The sequence below is a fragment of the Mya arenaria genome, chromosome 7, assembly GCF_026914265.1.
Source record: "Mya arenaria isolate MELC-2E11 chromosome 7, ASM2691426v1".
Taxonomy (NCBI): Eukaryota; Metazoa; Mollusca; class Bivalvia; order Myida; family Myidae; genus Mya; species Mya arenaria.
The window spans coordinates 38659856-38678184 of record NC_069128.1 but is presented as its reverse complement, the minus strand read 5'-3'; the positions used below and the strand labels follow the sequence as shown (position 1 = coordinate 38678184).

The following is an 18329-nucleotide window of genomic DNA, read 5'->3' as shown; positions in this document are numbered from 1 at the left end:
TTTACTAATCTCCTCAATGGTAATAGCGCAGTCGAGTTGATCAATATTCAGAGTATCGTTTCTAACGTAATCGTGATCATCCCTATTATATTGCCCTTCAGTACAATTCGATACTTTAGAAAAATGTTTAAAAAAGTCATCAGCATCATCAGAATTATTGCTGCTTGAGGTACTTCTGAATTTTTTAATATATTTCCAAAAATTGCGTGGAGAAGATGTACTCATTTTAGACAACTTTGATTTTTTCCTGGCTATAAAACAATCCTTTAGATTTTCTCTTAGCTGCAGCAAAATTACGTCGTGCAGTAAGAAAATCAATCTTATTTATATCACTGTTATTTAGAGACAATAGTCGTTTGGCTTTTAAAAATAAATCCTTGCTCTTTTTACAATTTTCATCAAACCAAGGACATTTGTATTAGGATTTTGAAGCCTTTGTAACATCTGTTTTACCAAAGCATTTAAACGATATATCGTAAACAGTATTTGAAAATGTTTCCATACATTCATCAAGAGACATATTACCAGACAAAAAATAGTATTTATTTCATTAAATAACTCGGAATTTGTATGTAAATTTTCATAAAATATGTCCCTTTGTTCTGTATTCCAAACTACTTTATTTTTGTGCACAGAACTATTATCAATCAACGTATTATGAATATTTAAACTAAACGTAATCGGGCAATGATCCGATAACTCGGACAGGTCTAAAACATGCATATTAGTAACCGAGTTATAACAGTCATGATTATAAATTAGATAGACAACCGTGCTGGCAACATGGTTATTTCTATAAACACCATGGTACGTACATTTTCCCTCTTCTAATCGCCCATTTAAAATGCATAAATTGTTCTCTTTACAAAGAGTTAATAATTTTAAACCAAAGGCATTACACAGTTTATCGGAGTTTTAACGTACAGGTAAACTATTTATTAATGAATCTAATTCTGGCATGTTGACACAACGGTCCAGGTGTATCTCTGGGATATAGTCCAGCTGATCACCAGACCGAGAATTTAGGTCACCGGTCAAGTAATCATTCCCACGGTCACTGTATTTACGAATGTCAGAGGACAATTGTTCAAAAAAGTCAAACTGAAATAAAATTGAGTTCGGATTTCTGTAAACTTTGGAATCATGCGGAGGTATATAGCAGACACAATAGGAATCTTTTAAAGAGTTAGTAAATTCCTTTTTTAACTTAAACCATGTAAATCCTTTATCATTATTCTCAATCAAGTGTAAATGGTATGAGTAGCACTTTTTAAAATACACAATAATGCCCCCGCTTGAACGTTTAGCTTTGCTATTAATGATTGGGCGCGGACAATTGAAATATTCATATCCCTCAATGTTAATATTGGATGTTTAACTACTCCATGATTCAGTTAAAAACAGAATATCAAAATCAGATACAAAGTTTAAAAAGTCAGGGTCATCAAGTTTAGAGCGAATACCCTGGACATTCCATACGAGAAAGGTTAACTGTTTCCAATCACAATCCTAGTTATAACCAGAAGTGTTCACAGTATTTATGGTATAAATCTTTTTATTAATGTAAAGTTTATCATACGACAGGTATGCTGTCTTGTCGTCCTTTTTGGCATTGATCATAGCGGGAATAAGCTGCTTCCGGCGCTCCTGGATGACTGGCGGAAACTGCTCAATACACCGGATTCTGTTTGTGTCCTGGGATCCATGGTTATCAGTCGTCGGTTGCTCGGCATGTTCCCGGATTTCTGCTTGATTAGCAACTTGTCTGGAAAATGATTAAACATTGCTACGATCGGGCGTTTCTTTGAAGGCTCATATCTTCCAATGCGATGTACCCGCTCGAATTTGATTGAGTCCTGGGGATTTTCAATTTTAAGAACATCACGGAAACAGGTTAAATTTTTTTTGGAACAATCCTCGTTTTTCCGATCATCAGGTGAACTTTTCTCAGGAAAACCGAAAAATAACAAATTGTTCCGCATTGAACGGGACTTCAAGTCAATAATGTCCTCCTGCACCGAGTTAACTTTTGCCAGGTTCTTTTCAAGTCTAGCAATTTTATCTCGTTCGGCCTTTAGGGTGTTATCAATGGCAGATTGCTTTTTGGCTATATCGTCATTAACACTTGATTCAAATGCACGTGTCGCTTCCAGCTCGATTAATCGTGTATTGACATCGTGGGAAGCTGTTTTAAGAGACACGACACGGCGGTCCATTCCAGAAAGTTTGGATGAAACATCCGACAGCTGCTTCTCAATGACATCAAGTCTCACAAGACGTTTATCCATTGAATTTAGTTTGTCTAGGATTTATTGCTGAGTTGACAATACTGGGGGGGACGGGGGTAGCGTAGCTGGTGTGTAGAAGGCACCCGTCGGGGTTTGATAAGCGTTCATATTGCTCATGTTGGACATGTTCATAGGTTGAACATACTGCTGCGGACCGGGTGTTGCCATGATATGATATGTAACAGGCTGATCGTGTGGGGACGGGACACCAGGCAGGGTCCTTTTTTCCGGCAGCGAGTTGGTATTGTCCGGCGAAGAAAGGTTCCGCTTTTTTTGCCTTTACGCTTAGCTGGCAATTGGGAGCATACTACGCTAGTAGCATTTACAGTTATCCATTGTTAATTGAAAAGAACACATAATCCGATAAACGAGTGGTTACCAAAAGTTCACCGCACAGGTGTGATTGTATTGTAGCCAAGCTTACACTTTGTTAAAAGACTATTTTAAAACTATTGTTCTCATGTTTAATTGCAATATCCTCATTGTGGTAGCTTGTATAATAACACAATTTAGCAAACACATTACTCTAATAAAATCCAACGTTTTGGTATATTTTTTGTGACTATCCTGTCAATATATCCATTTCTAATTACGAAAATATCAGAGCTCCTTAAAACACATCTGATCACCATGACATCATATCAATACCATTACCAATAATGCTGACTGCTTCCTCAGCAATTGACCTCAGTTGTTTAAATTGATATACGTGCATGTGTTAGAATGATTGTCAGTAGGTTTAAAAACTAGTTTAAAGTTTTGCAATGTTTGGATACATGTGTGTTCAAACGATATCAAATAAGTGTTTTAAGCGTATCATTCTATCAAAGCGAAATAAACAAGGAAGTAATTTACTTCTGAATATAATGCAGGTTGGTTTTCCCCGGTCTTCCCCGGAGATTTAAGGGTTATTACAATTTAGAAATCCACTCAAAGCATTTGTTTATTTGTTCATAACCTTTTAAATTTAAACTTAAATACATTTCACTAAGCTGTGACAACTAAAGTGACTTTGGCTTACGTTGTGATCATAATGATATTTTTTTTATATTTACTAGATGCAGAAGCATTAGTTTCGGGGAAGTATGTTGAAATTTGCTATTTGTATTGTGTGTATGACCGTAATTATGATTGTCGACATGTTTAAAAGGGGAATATGGTTCGATGTTTTCAATATTTAGCTTAATGTGTTTTAAACAATTAAATATAAGTGTTTGAAGCCTCAAAAACAGAACGTAGATTATCTTAAACAAGGAAGTTATTTGGTTAGTTTATACTATTTTTCTTGCTCGGTGTGTGTAGAAAGCTCGCAAATTATTTGAAACACTCTCGAGTCCGCTTCCTGTGTCAAATTCACTTGTACAGAGTGTCCATGTGAGAGGCTCTAAGAACCTTCCCCGGCAAGGGATCGGACCCGGGACCTCTTCGTTCAGATATGTCTTTCTTCGAATTAGGACGTAACTAGGTTACTGCACTTTTGTACGCCAAAATGTAGCTGAATGATTAAACTATTTGATGTAGTAGGTGTAGTAAATATTGCTTTTAAAAGTTGTAACGTAATAATAATATGCTATACATATACACAATGATATAAATTACAAACTAAAATTTACGGTATGCACAGTAATTAGGGTATATCCTTCTCATCTCAGGACGACCCGATTTCGATTTCTGGCCCGACCTAGCCTAACAATTGGGTTACGTTCTGATACTCCGGATTCCCACAGAACACAAAACAACTCTGGCATAGCATCATGCTTAAGAAAGAGATTTATAAAATTGTGTTGAAAATGTGCAAGTTTCACTACATATATCGTTGGTTTGAGCCTCAGTATGGTAACATTCTCGCATCTCAAGAAATACATATTACTGGTTTCTGACAGGAAAAAAACTATTCATATCGGCGTACATGTGTGAAAATAAATATATAGAATATTAAGTAAGTTAACTGTTTCTGTTCAGTTAATATAGTTAGTATCATGTTAAAATACTTCTGCCCTTGACAAACGCATGGGAAACTAAATGTTTAAATAATAACATTGTATGTTTACTCTTGTTTTTCTGTACATCTCAATCTGAAATATATAATGTATAATACCCTTCCACTTTGCACATTTCACACATATCATTCTTATATCTGATACATTGGCGTAGCTTAACAAAAGTATGAAAGAATCGATCGTTAAAAAATACAATGTTTAAAACGCCTAAATCCCTATAACGTCCTTTTTAGTAATTTGCGCTTGAATCAATTGCTACGAAGTAGAATTGTTAATAATCGGTTTAAACGTTATTTCATCGACAGCTTAACATAAATTTATAATCTTTATTATATTGTTCAAAAATCCCGGGAATGCAAATTAAGCTTAAGTGATTCGCGATTGTAAGAGCTATTGAGTCAAGTGGATAACAATCTGTTTGGTCAAGATTTCCGAAGCTGGGCTATGCTGTAAATCTGCCGAGCCCTATGTTCTTGGTGTTTATATCGGTTTGGCCGTCAAGTGTCGGTGAGGTTAGTTTTAGCAGTACACACAATACATTGAGTTTGAAGCAAATATGTCTCTGCAATCCCAGATCGATGCCGATGTAATGTGTGTATCAGAACGTCTATGACTTGTGCCGGTCGTCTCCTGTAAATTTTCAAAGCGCCTCTAAAACCCCGATGACGGGAACACTAGCTATCCGTGTAATTACTTTACGAAACGCAATGCTTCCTATGTCATGCACTGATACTTCGTCACTTATTCTTCGCTCCATACTGCTTGCAATGCTCTGAGGGTAACTTCAGCGCTTGCAACAGTTGAACCGTACCATGCCATTGTCTTCCTATTAACTAGTATACATGAAGAGTATATTTACATTAGTTGTGATTGCTAAATCATCTAAACAATACACGATAAAGGCTACTTGCTTTCTGTACTACACTTACATCAGTAATGAATAAAACATCAAAACAAATGTCATCGGTCATAACTTATCTCAAAACAACAAGTCTATTTCTATACAGTTCCTTTTTGTTATTCTGGTGACCTTGCTTATCATAAATGTATTTCTATTTTCAGTGATAAAGGTACTCATATGAAGATCAAGTTATACAAGTGAAATAATTAACTGACAAATGGTCATATATTCATCCCACAAATAAAACTTGCGCATTTAAAAACGTTTTAACTTCATTCCTTTTATCTTAAACTGCATTTGCAAATGACATGGCATCAAATCAGACTCAGTGTGAAATGTGCTGTAATGAAAATGCAGTCGGATATTGCAAAACCTGTGGGAACATTGGTGAAACGTGTGTTGAAATTCATAAGACAGGAAGAGCATTCAAAATCCACATTCTTAACATGTATGAAAAGGATGGGTGCAATCCAAGGCGCATTTTGTGTGATATCATACAGAAGATGTGTACACACCATCCGACTGAAAGAACGGCATTATTTTGTAAAACTCATGAAACTTTGATATGTGGTAGATGTCTACAATCCGATCATGTTTCATCATGCGGTGGATATGATGTTGATATGTGTAAAGATGCCACACATATTAATTGTGATCCGGCTAATGATACGACCGAAGCTTTATATATAATAAGAGATATTGCAGGTGACATTAAGCAAATGAAGGAAGAGATTGATCAAAGAATTGAAACAAATAATACCAACGTGGTAAAAGGCAATAAAGAATTGGATTCTTTGGAAATTAAACTAAAAGGAAAAGTTAAAGATTCCAAAAGAGGTTTTAGTCAGGAAACATGTACGACTAACGACTTTAACCTAGACGCAAACTCAATGGGAAGTGCGAGTCAAGAAATGCAAATGGTATGTCATAGTATTGATTATAGCATCGTAACGTGAATACGTTGTATAATACAATATCGATATCTTATTTTAAAAGAGCAATGTATTGGAGATGGATTATAGTTATCGTCTTTAATTTAATCCGTTGTGCACTGTCTGTCCATATCCACACTACCTAAAGCATTTATCGACATAAATATCAATGGAATTTTTCTCTTCAATAACAGTAACAAAAATATGCACATGTACAATAAGTGTTTCCAGTGCTTCCTAAAACTGCCATTGATCATTTTGCCGTTTTTGACAACAACGATCACAAATCAATGTTATGCTCGATATCCAAACACTTAGCGAAACCCATTGTTCACACTATATGTTCCTCAACAAGCACATTTTTTACAATAATTTATATTTTCTCAATTAGCACATTCTTCAAAAAATTGATATAAACTTTCACAGAAATAGTTCAATTTGGCTCAGATTACTGGTGATTTTTACATATGATTAAGTATTTCGAACCTAAAATAGAACCTTAAATATGAACTTGATCTTAAGGATTGAGCATAGGTTTTGAATGCAAAATACCACGCGTAACTGTGGACCAAAGGATAGTGCTACCAGTTGCAACCCTCTCACGTTAAGTGCCGATGTGGAAAATGATATGATATTCATGCAATAAGTAAATACGCCAGAATGCACCACTTTTTAATCAATGTTATTATTACAAAACTGTGTAAAACTAAGTAGTTACCTATCATGATCGCTTCTATGATGGAATCGTTCAATCGGCAAATCCACTGTTCACCTACCAACGCTTTAAACAAACAAAGATTAACATTTTATTTTCGTTTAAAATTAATGAAAACATGTCGTAAAACAGGTTCAAAACAAGACACTTTGGTTAGAATTTGTCCGCCTTAATGTTCACGTCATGTTAAAACCCAACTTGATATAAATGATTTTGTTTTATGTAGCCTTGTTTATATGTTACCAATTTTTAACTATTAATTGATCATATCATTATACTTTTCCAGACGCGTAATGAACTCATCGAAGCATCTATTAAAGCGAAACTGGACGCAGAAAAAGCAGAAATAGTGAGTAGATTAGAGAACAAGAATTTAACTTTAGAGTTGTAGATACACATGGCGTAGACGTCTTACTTTGTCACAAAAACAGGGGTTTCTCTCCTAACTTAATACTTTTGTAATAATCGATTAAATCAGTACTATGGCTGCATATATATGTTATTTTATCCATCATTTCAAAAATGTTTTTAAAGGAATTTGATTTTCTTGAAAACTACGCACACTAATTGTTTCGAACACATATTGACGTCATTTGTTTCTATAGCTCACGGTTATAAATGATTCTCTGAAATGTGGTATGGATTGTTTTTTATTTTCTTTGCGTTTTACTAATGATATAAGTGTTATTTGTCACAAAGTCTGGTAGGATCAAAACCATATATATATTATATATATATATGGTTTGATCTACCATATATATATATATATTAAATAACCTTAGGGCTGTTAGTGGTCTAGTTTTTTTATAATTGTCTGCCTCTCATCAAAGAGGTCGTGATTTCGATCCCCAACTAGGGTTTCTCTTTGATGGCATCTCATAAAGGACACTACTGGTTTATGCCCAGGAAACGGACTCGAGAATAATTCTTTAAGATTTCGTCACATTCCAGTTAAAAAGATTAGTATATACTAATCACTCACGCATTTACATACAAACCATGTTATGCCGTGTACTCGGTCTTCAGATTATCTGGTTACAACAATAATCAAAGAACCAAAAGGTCAATGCACTTTTTTTCTTTTCTTTACATTAATGTGTTTCAGACCGTTTTTCATCTATACATATGCATACACGGGCCCAGACTATATGTATAATCTTGATTAACCTTAACCTGAATTTATTCATTATTATAAACAACAGTTCAAAGAAACATACATTGGTAATTATTATCTCATGTTCGGCTTTTTGCCTCCCTGTTTGTCTGTAATCAATGATTATAAGTGAAAAGCTAACTTTCCTTTTAAGAATGTCTTTAAACTTTTGATTGCAGGCACGAAAGGGACTCGAAAAAGAATCACTGCAAGCGAAACAGAGCTTAGAAAAGACTGAAAAAGTAGGATCAATAGTAAACAAAAGGAAAATATGAAAAATACAATGATCCATTTAAAAAATGTTAAATGTCACAACAGTATTTATCTTATTTATAATTTTGTTAGATGTGGTATAATTAAGTAAATCTAACTAGAAACCAGGTTTTGTATATGAGTAATAAAGAAATATAGCCAATCAAATTATTGTATGAGTGAAAAAATAGCAGCCTAAAGTAATTGGGCGATAACCATTTTTATATTGTAAGATACAGTGAACTTAACCTATACCACACGCCCCTCAATAGCAATTCGAAGTTAGCTATTCACAAGAGCAAGAGCAACGTTCTCCTCAACTTTCACCACTATCCATCAATTAAAAATAAGTAATTGGGGGATAACATTTTTCTCTATTTTTAGTATTTGTGACAGCTTCCTATAATCAAACTTCCATTAACATTCATCAGTTCTTATAAAAGTTAGTAGGTATAAAACATTTTTATTTTATTTATAGTAACAGTGACCATGACTTTGACACCAACCTTTAACAGCAATACAAAGCTTGCTCTTCACATAATTAACCTATTAACCCGTCTTTCATTACAATACATCCATTCTTACTTAAGACTATGTTTAGGAACAGTGACCTTGACCTTGCCCGAACCCTGTCAAAATCACAATTCCAAAAGCTCTTCACCTCTGCTTCCTACACAACCAACTCCATCACTATGCATTAACTATTATTTAAGTTATTCGGCAGAAACCTTTTTTATTTTCTAACTAGTTTGACTGTGACCTTGGCCCTAATCCCATAAAAGGCTTTTTAAAGCTAGTTATTTATATGAGCTATTAACACTACAACTTCCATTACTAAATTCATTAGCTTAAGTAATTTGGAGAAAAAAAACATTATTCTTATTTAAGTGACAGCGTCGATGATGACCCCTCAAAAACATTCCCAAGCTAGTTCTTCAAATAACCTAACTACACGCCATCTTTCCTCACTATCCCATCAAAAGCAATCACAAGCTAGCAATTCACATAAGCTATCTACACACAACTTTTATTAACATCCATCAATTTTTACTTAAGTTAATAGCTGAAAACATTTTTTTCTTTTGTTGGTAACACTAAACTTGACATTGACTCCATCCCCCTCAAGCTAGCTAGCTCTTCACATAAGCTAGCTACATATTAACCTTCATTACTTTCCATCAGTACTTGCTTAAGGGTTTGGGCCGAAACCAATGTTTTTGTCATTTTTCATTTAATAGTAGCATTGGCCTTGACCCCTCCCCCTATTCCAAACAGTCCCAAGCTAGCACTACATATAAACTACCTACTCACTAACTTTTACTTCTATCAGTATCAAGTTTTACTTAAGTTATTGGTCGGAAATTACTTTTTTACTTTTAGTTTCCTAGACCTTGATATTGACCTCAGCTCCCTCAAAAGCAATTTCAGTCTAGCTCTTTACATACGAATCCTCCAAACCATTCAGCAGCATTACCTTCCAATTATAACTGAAGTTAATGGAAAGAAACCATAATTTATATTAAAAACACTGACCTTGATGCACTCCCCATGAAAAGCAATCTAATATTAACTCTTTAAATATGCTTCCTATATAGCAAGCTTCATTACAATACATCAATACTAGCTTAAGTTTTAAGACGAAAACCATTTAGTTCTATCTTTTTATTAACAGTCACATTGGCATTGACCCCGACCCCTTCAAAAACAATCTTAAGATAGCTCTTAACAAAAAATACCTACTTACTAACTTTCACTGCTATCCATCAATTCTAACCTAAGTTATATGGTTGAAACAAATTTTTAGTTTTAGTTTCACTGACCTGAGCCCCGTTAACCAATATTAAGCTAGCTTTTTAAATAAGCTTCAAACACAACAACTTTAACAAATATTATAATAATAGCTTACGTTTTGGTCGGAATTATTTGTTTAGTATTTTTTTCAAATAAAATCTATTTTTATTAACAATGACTCTAATTGCCAACAAAAAAACTATGATATGACATATTAAACTCTGTAAATATTTACTTGTTCTTTTCTTTTTATACTGGTTTCATTTTCAGAGCATGTTAATACTTATAAGGAAATGTTTTGTACGACACGCTCAAATAGAAAATCCTCATTCATACTTATAGCGTTTGTAAGAAAATACCCAACCCTCCTACTTTTTCAGACAAGGAAGGAGCTGTGTGACAAGCTAAAACATGTGAAACATGACCTTGAGACGTCCGAAAAGGTGTTGTATTTTACGAGCATATCGATTCATCTTCCCACAGATAATTACAGGGCTATTTCATATATATATTATATAATATATATATATATATATATATATATATATATATATATATAATATATATATATATATATATATATATATTAAAGGTCCAGTAAAACACTTTCATTGATCCTGGCATATAGCAAATGTGTGTTGTTGTGTAAGTATTTATTTCAATGCATTAATAGCTCGTATGTGATTTACAATTCAATCATTTTTAACATTGGTCTATATGTTTAAACAAAATTTCGCCTATTCCATGTCAGACAAGAAATAAGTACGACCGAGAGTTACTTCAATCAAATAATGTTATAGAACTATGTGAAAAAGGTAAGAGGTCAAGGATACGTAGTAATATTGTATGTGTACAAGTAGATACATTTCAAAATGAAAATTTTAGTTTAAGTTCAACAAATTGAAATATTCTCTACGATTTGATGCATATTTATAAATATCAATTGACATTCTCAATATATAATGCTCAATACAAAAACCTTTACCACTGTAGTATATTCTACGCTAAAATATTGTTTTCTATTTGAAACAAAATACATTATTCAAAATGAATTTTAGATTACTGTATTAATATCAAATAACTTTGAAAATGTTAGGGAAAATTAGTATGATATAGACCCGTTATATGTACCACAATACTTTTTGATTTGAAATTATCATTATATTAAACTAAATATTATCAAAATAAACCTTAAAATATGCTTTTCTTTGTAGAACACAATAAATAATTTTAAATGTTTTTTTTTTTTATTACTGAAGTCATGTCAAATAACTTAAGTGAAAACTATAAGCAAAATTAGTTGTATATGATATTGACCCTTAAAAACTTAACGCAGTAGATTTGATTTTATATGTTGGTATTGTCCCGTAACGAGAATAGAAAAACGAGATAAAAACACGGTAATGGAGCCTTTTTGATGTATACTTGTAATTGCATTGAAATATTTAGATATAAAATGTAACACAAAATTAATGTTAACAGACGAGGTAGGAACTGTGTGATCATCTAAAACTAGTGAAAAAATACTTAGATATATCAGATCACTTGCGGATCATTTAACATTGTACTGTGTTTAGCAGTAATTGTTTAGAAAATCTAGTGATCGACCTCCATACAGATGTAAGATGTAATACAGTTTGAATACGTTTACAGACAAGGCAGGAACTGTGTTATGAGCTGAAACTAGTGAAACAAGACCTGGAAAATTCAGAAAAGGTGAGATCTTACACATTTTTTTAATTTTATCGCAGATATTTAAAGGCAGAGACGTGTTAACAATTCACTTTAGTCCTTGCTTTCAAATGCCTACGGATAATTATAATATGATGATAAAAAGTCAATTTATATATGCCATTTTTATATAATCACTTATTTAATCAAAACTTCAAATTTTAGGTCTCGTCTTCAAACCCTTTAATTTAAGAAACACATTCAATTAATAGCAACACAATGGAAACAACATGATTTACAAGGGTAAACAATTTTACTTGGTTTTGAACGAGAGTCTTCAGAAATTATTATATGACACTAGACTTTCAACTAAATGGAAAATTTATAGATTATTCATTTATCAAGTAAACATTACTCACACAGATACCATATGCATGTTACAATATAATTTGCTTCTTTAGACCAGGAAGCAACAATGTGATGAGCTGAAACAAGAGCTTGATACTTCGGAAAAGGTGAGACCTTTTACAAATTGGTTAAACGTTTTATCTGATAGATGTATCGATATGAAACTTTAAACATAGTATTTATGAAAACAGAGAAGGAAAAACAATTATTATAGTTATCAAACGTTTCACATGAGAAAATAAATGGCTTTAAAAAAATTGAAATTTACTTGATCTTGATAATTTTCTTAATACTTATATAGATATTATTTTATTATAAAATCAGAAATGATGTTTTATATCACAATTAATATTAATGTTATTATATTTATGATTCTTGTAGTTAAAAAAGGTTTAGTTTTTAATAGGGAATATTTCTATTTAATTTACATACAGGTTGTAAATAATATGTCGGTCGAAATTGGCACGTTAATTCTTTATAACTTCGAACATTTCGACGTTTCAACTTTTCATATATTATCGATGATTAAGAATGGTAATGACTTATTCTTTTTTTAATTAATGTTTTCAAATCACACTATCTGGCCTTATTTGCTCAGATTTTAATCAATCTAACAACTATTTTGTGAAAACAATATGATAATAATTAGAATCATTTACAATTAACGTGGCAATTTTACATATGAACCGTATTGAAGGTGAAGGTGAATACAGTTTGTAATGTTGTTGTTTTTGAATGACAACACATGTGCATTAGTAGAAAGCACCTGATCACATCAACCAATAACATATCTGCACGAACCACGTGCAATAACCAGTCATCACAAATGACGGCTTAAGATAATTCGTTCTTCCTTATCCTTCAAAACGCACGAAAATGACTATCGTCTATCATACAAACAACACGTGTAAAAAACAACAACAATAGTTCTACCTTTTACTGTTGGGTGAGCTGAAAGAAAGTGAAGCAAGAACTTTGCAATGTCAAAAAGGGGAGACCTTTTATAAACATGCACATATTTACAATGATATCACAAAGCACATGTAATGTATGGCAATGTGTAAAGATTTATATTCAAATCAATACATGAATATCTATTTGGTAAATAAACGTTGGGAAGTGTCTTCGTGAAAAAAAATCGATATTTTCAAACATCATTTTCGCCTTTTTGCTTACAGAGAAGAAACACGTTCGAAAAAGAGTTACTGCAAGCGAAGCTGGTCATAGAGCAATCTGAAAAGGTAAGAGTTGATATATCCGTAGCAATGTTATATGTCATATCAGTACATGAAATTGAATAATTAGAGAGTACAATGTTAACATTGAAATCAAACCATTGAAAAAAAATCGCAAACATTTCATACATAGTTTAATGTATTGATGTTAATTGATGTGATCATTTTTATTAAGTTAAAAAAAAAAAAAAAAAATGAATATACAATTTAACCATTGTCACTGTTGGCTGGTTCCGTTTTTAAGGCGATTATACAATCTGAGAACGACGCGTTAAATAGCACAGTATTTGAAAGTTTTCGATCTTTAGTTGCAATTGTATGCATTTTAGTAATCGTCTCACATACAGATGTAAAATGTAATCTTTTTTTATACGTAAACAGACAAGGCAGAAACTGTGTGATGAGCTGGAACGAGTGAAAAAAGACCTTGATAATTCAGAAAAGGTGAGGAATATTAAAAACATGTTTTTGAAAATAGGAACAAACTAACAGGGAGAGCACGTATAGTAAATCACTTAAAGTAGTGCTGGATATTAATCAAATATATAGCGGTTCGTATACGGTATATACGGCCGTATTTCACTCTTGTGACGTCACATCATAACAAGTATCGTTGCACAATGTTAAAATGACGTCAGAAAACAAAATAGTGCGTTGTTAAAATGGCATTTATAATGAAAACGTGTTCCTTTAAAGTGATTTAACCAGTAATGTATATAATAAAAGGGTAATTAGTACTGCGTTTAGATCCAGAATGTCGTATTCGAATACAACCTCCCGGATCAAAACGCAGTACTAGTAACCCTATTTTATATATTTTGTATGAAATTTCGAACACACGCATTGTCATACGTGTATTCATACAGATTCATAATTTAAACTAGATCTACAAGCCTTATGTTTCGCCATAAAGCCTTAAGCCGAGTAATGGGTTCGTAGAAGAGTTACGGAACGCGACACAGGATATAGTAGAATTTAAAAAAAAAAAAAAAATAAAAAAAAATATGAAATTTAAATAAGTGCAATTTGCCAATAGCTGCAACACGGGTAATAAGACCATCATACTTCGGAAAAGGTGACAGACATGTCAATTCAGGAAGGCTTGCATAGTTCCATGTGTTCCCGTGGAATGAACATAAATCAGCATTTCAACTTTTCTGAGACATTTGCTATCTATGTTATCTCAAATGAAATATGTTATCGACACTTTTATTTATCTAAAAGTGTTGTTGTTTTTTTTAAATTTCTGGACAAACGAGCTACTTCCGCATAATTCAGAGTGCTATAGATTGTGACACATGTGGAGTACATGCGGATCCTTACAGAACATCCTTATTATTTATGCGTAACAATAAATGTGGAGTTGTGCATTGTATAATAATGATATGTTAACCATAAATAGGCCGTGACTGCACGTTTCCGTACAAATGTTTTTAATCCGACCATTAATATATGGGTTCAAGATTATACTAATTAGTTTCACAGAATTGCGTGATAGATAGCTCGAAAGCTGTGAAGGCTTAGTAGACAATCATTGCGGGTTCCAGGGTTTTTAAGTAAAAACAGTAGCGAAACTACATTTTGTACATATGCTTTTTATGATCGATGTATGTTTCTATCGTTAACGCATCTAAGGTTAGAAGAGCAATGTTTACATTGACATATTTTGGCATTTGTTGAATGTGCTTAAAACAAAATCTATGCGCACGCTCCAGGTGTAATATTTCACTCGACGAGTATGTATTCTATGTTTCACACCCGTATAGGGCCTTTGTGAGAACTGCCGAAATATATATTGTTCTCAAGATCAATTTTGTGAATGTAACCCAGAGTTTAGGACATTTAAATACGGTCCACGCAATTTATTACACGCTTCGCGCATTGCTTGTTTCGATGAAAGATGTTTGCCCGTTATGACTCCAAGGCGGGTATAATTGTCACATTCGTTGATCATGTCAAGTCCAAGTTCAAAACAGCGGTCATGTCGATGACTGAATTTTTCGTTGAACACGAGGACTTTGCATTTGTCCGAGTTATAAAAATATCTCCATTTCCTGGAATATTGGCATCAGATGTCTAACATTTGGTCCATGGCTGATTTCGAGAATGATAGTAGTACCATGTCATCTGCTACAGTTGGAGAACTCATATTTTGACCATAAATACACATTCCCAAGCAACTTTGTTCTATTTGCCTTATAAGCCCATCGATAAACACTAGGTACATAATCGGCAAGCACTTTCGGCCCTGTCGGCAACCTTGTAGCACGGTGAAGTCATCTGAAATGATTTTTAGACAGCTACGAGAGTGAAAAAGGAGTTAGTTAATGGCAATTAACGAAGGATCATCAATACCGCTCTGTTTGAGCTTAAATATTAGCCCAAGGTGCCGCACATAGTCTAAAAATCACAAGTTAACAATTGGCGATTTTTCTTTGGCAAAATAAAGGCTTTTGCGCAAGGCAAACGATGTCTAAATACATGCAAGTCCCTTTTGAAATCCACCTTGCTATTTAATGAGGTTTTTTAACAGTTTATTTTCGAATCATTTTTCATTTTACTGGTATATATCCAAACCTCATCATACTTGAGAACATACTTGATAATACAGGAGACATAATTTATCTTGTGTTGTTTTAAATGTTTATATACAATGCCGTCATCATTTCCCGCCTTTCCGTTCGGTACAACGTCACTTGATACAAATGCCTGCGGGTCTAGTTTTATCGACTTCAATATTTCTGTTATACTGGTTGTCACTGAACGTTCACATTCATTATCAAAATACGGGAAATACGATTGTGAAAAAAAGGTTTTTAAAGTAATGTCCCCACTGGTTTGTTTGACTCTTGCGGCTTCTGTGACATACACTATCAATTTTTATGCCGGCTTCGAATCCTTGTCTTGATGTCTTCTTTTTAATATTGACGTGTTTCAAAAAGATAACAGAGTCCCTTTCAGCATCTTCAACAAGTTGCCAGTCAAACGTATCTAAGTATATTAAAATTGCGTTTATGTGGACATAGCAAAACTTGCTTTTATCAGATTTATAGTTGGCAAATTAACTCGACTCTTTTGTTCTTCGCCGCCCTGCTCGCATCCACTCACTTCGTACGCCTTTCAAAAAATTGTTGACGTCGGAAAGTTCTTCAGATCAATATGGTTTAAGGAAGCAACAGTAATGTTTTTTTGGTAATGACTGATTAGGGTATTCAAACAAATTATAGCAAACAATGCTGTAAGGCTGGTCTAGAGCATCTTTACAGAGTAATTGCACTGAATATCCTTAAGATTCTTGTCAAGTTGCACTAGGCTTTGATATTGCTTTATTTGTTCAGGTTTACTTTTTCGCCAGTTAACGCCATTCACATTTGCATTTTCAAGATTACATTCATACAACAATACATCAGTTTATACACAACATAAAATAGGCCGTTGCCACGTTTAAACAATGCTCAGTAGTAATTCAACAATGCATTACTAAATCAACATGTTCATAAGGTAGGCATATATAGTCAATCATTGAGCGGGTATTGTTGTCATATGAAACAAATGTATTTGTTGAACCCGAACATAATGGTAAAATATCTAAAGCAAACAAGTTACAATATTTTAAAAATTCATTGATTATCTCTGGTACATGAATGTTTAGTGTTAAATCTGGCATTGAAATCACCCATGAAAATTGTCAAACCTTTGTCACAGTAGATATTGTACAAATTATATATATATCAATATACTGCATATATGTATCAACAGAATGATTAGAACATGGTACGTTTAATCGGAAGATAAATATGAAATTGTTAGGACTTAGCTGTACTTGTATCCCTAATATTCTACGATCTGCAATATTTAGCGGAACTATGAACTTATTCAGCTTTTTATCCCATAAAAAATCATATCGCATCTAAAACATCGCCTGTAGTTATATGTATTTAAGTCATTGTCACATATGAAATGGTAGATATAGTCACTAGAAATACATCCTTAAAAGTGAAGATTTTGGGGCGAGAACCAGTGCTCTGAAATGCCACACACATCTATATTACCTTCAGTCAATAAGTCAGCAAGGTACAAGGCACTCGACATAATGACGTAGTATTCCATGTTATAACATTAAGTGCGCTCATAGTCATAATGATTAAACAGAAAATGAGATCAAAACAATTATGGACATTTACAGTGGGGGTTTTCACTCATTTTTCACACAGTTAAGAGCTAGTCAACGTCACAGTCCCTAAGGGCTTCATAGCGGTTCTTGTTTCCAAAGCTCCCACGACTGTTATCGCAGGCCGTCTTTTGGACGCGTGTGTGATATCGTCTTATCCTAGGTGGAAGGTTACGCGATGATTTGCGTGGACGCCAAGGCTCATAATTGACGCAGTCGGGCCAGAAGTCTTTCGGAAGCAAATATCCGCTGTGTCGTCTGCGTACACGTTTAATTTTATTAGGACTCGGCCGGATTTTTTCTCAATGGGAAGACACGAATATTGAGACGGAATGACCTTTGCGAGTTACATCTGACGATAAAACGTTTAAATTTACATGTTTACTCAGCCCGCGGACGGCAAAGCGCTTCGTATGTCTTTTCCTCTTAACTTGAAAACCATGTTCATCGTAGGTGGTTGTGACGAGCACCGGAATCGGATTCCCACGGGGCTCTGTATCGTCCCCCTTGGCGCAGTACTTCTGTCAACATCGTTACGGCGCGTGTATGACGGAATCTCCGTTCTGCTCGCTGGATATGAGCGTTCCTGACTGCCCTTATGTGCCAGCGTCAGTAATGCAGGCTTCGTACAAGCAAATATGGTCGTTGTTATATGTTGGCAAATCAAAACGATGAGTTGTGTATGTGTTGTCGCGAGCTTCCTGATCCGGAAGTGGTCCTTGCTCCGGTAATCCAATGAGTGCTTGATGAGTATGATACATTGGTTCATGACCGACGACAGTATAAACATTTGTTTTGTTTATTGGAATTTT

At 33.8% G+C, this 18329-nt stretch overlaps 2 protein-coding genes across 9 annotated transcripts in view; one reads left to right on the top strand and one right to left on the bottom strand.

Annotated features, from left to right (window-relative positions):
• Positions 1–18329, top strand: part of LOC128240301 (E3 ubiquitin-protein ligase DTX3L-like) — an 87101-nt gene that overhangs the window by 36660 nt on the left and 32112 nt on the right. For 4 of the 8 annotated variants that reach the window (XM_052956892.1, XM_052956894.1, XM_052956893.1 and 1 more), the window contains exons 3-10: positions 5351–6109; positions 7123–7185; positions 8169–8231; positions 10413–10475; positions 11686–11748; positions 12165–12218; positions 13290–13352; positions 13728–13790. In XM_052956892.1, coding sequence (XP_052812852.1) covers positions 5498–6109; positions 7123–7185; positions 8169–8231; positions 10413–10475; positions 11686–11748; positions 12165–12218; positions 13290–13352; positions 13728–13790 — 1044 coding nt within the window. In that variant the 5' untranslated portion in view covers positions 5351–5497. Of the gene's footprint in view, positions 1–3213; positions 3372–3704; positions 3746–5350; positions 6110–7122; positions 7186–8168; positions 8232–10412; positions 10476–11685; positions 11749–12164; positions 12219–13289; positions 13353–13727; positions 13791–18329 lie in introns of those variants that run through there. The other 4 variants (XM_052956896.1, XM_052956897.1, XM_052956899.1 and 1 more) reach the window with 4 other exon arrangements.
• LOC128241124 (uncharacterized) lies at positions 1617–2288 on the bottom strand. Its single transcript, XM_052958099.1, has one exon. It carries the CDS (start codon positions 2286–2288, stop codon positions 1617–1619), a length of 672 nt encoding a protein of 223 aa, XP_052814059.1.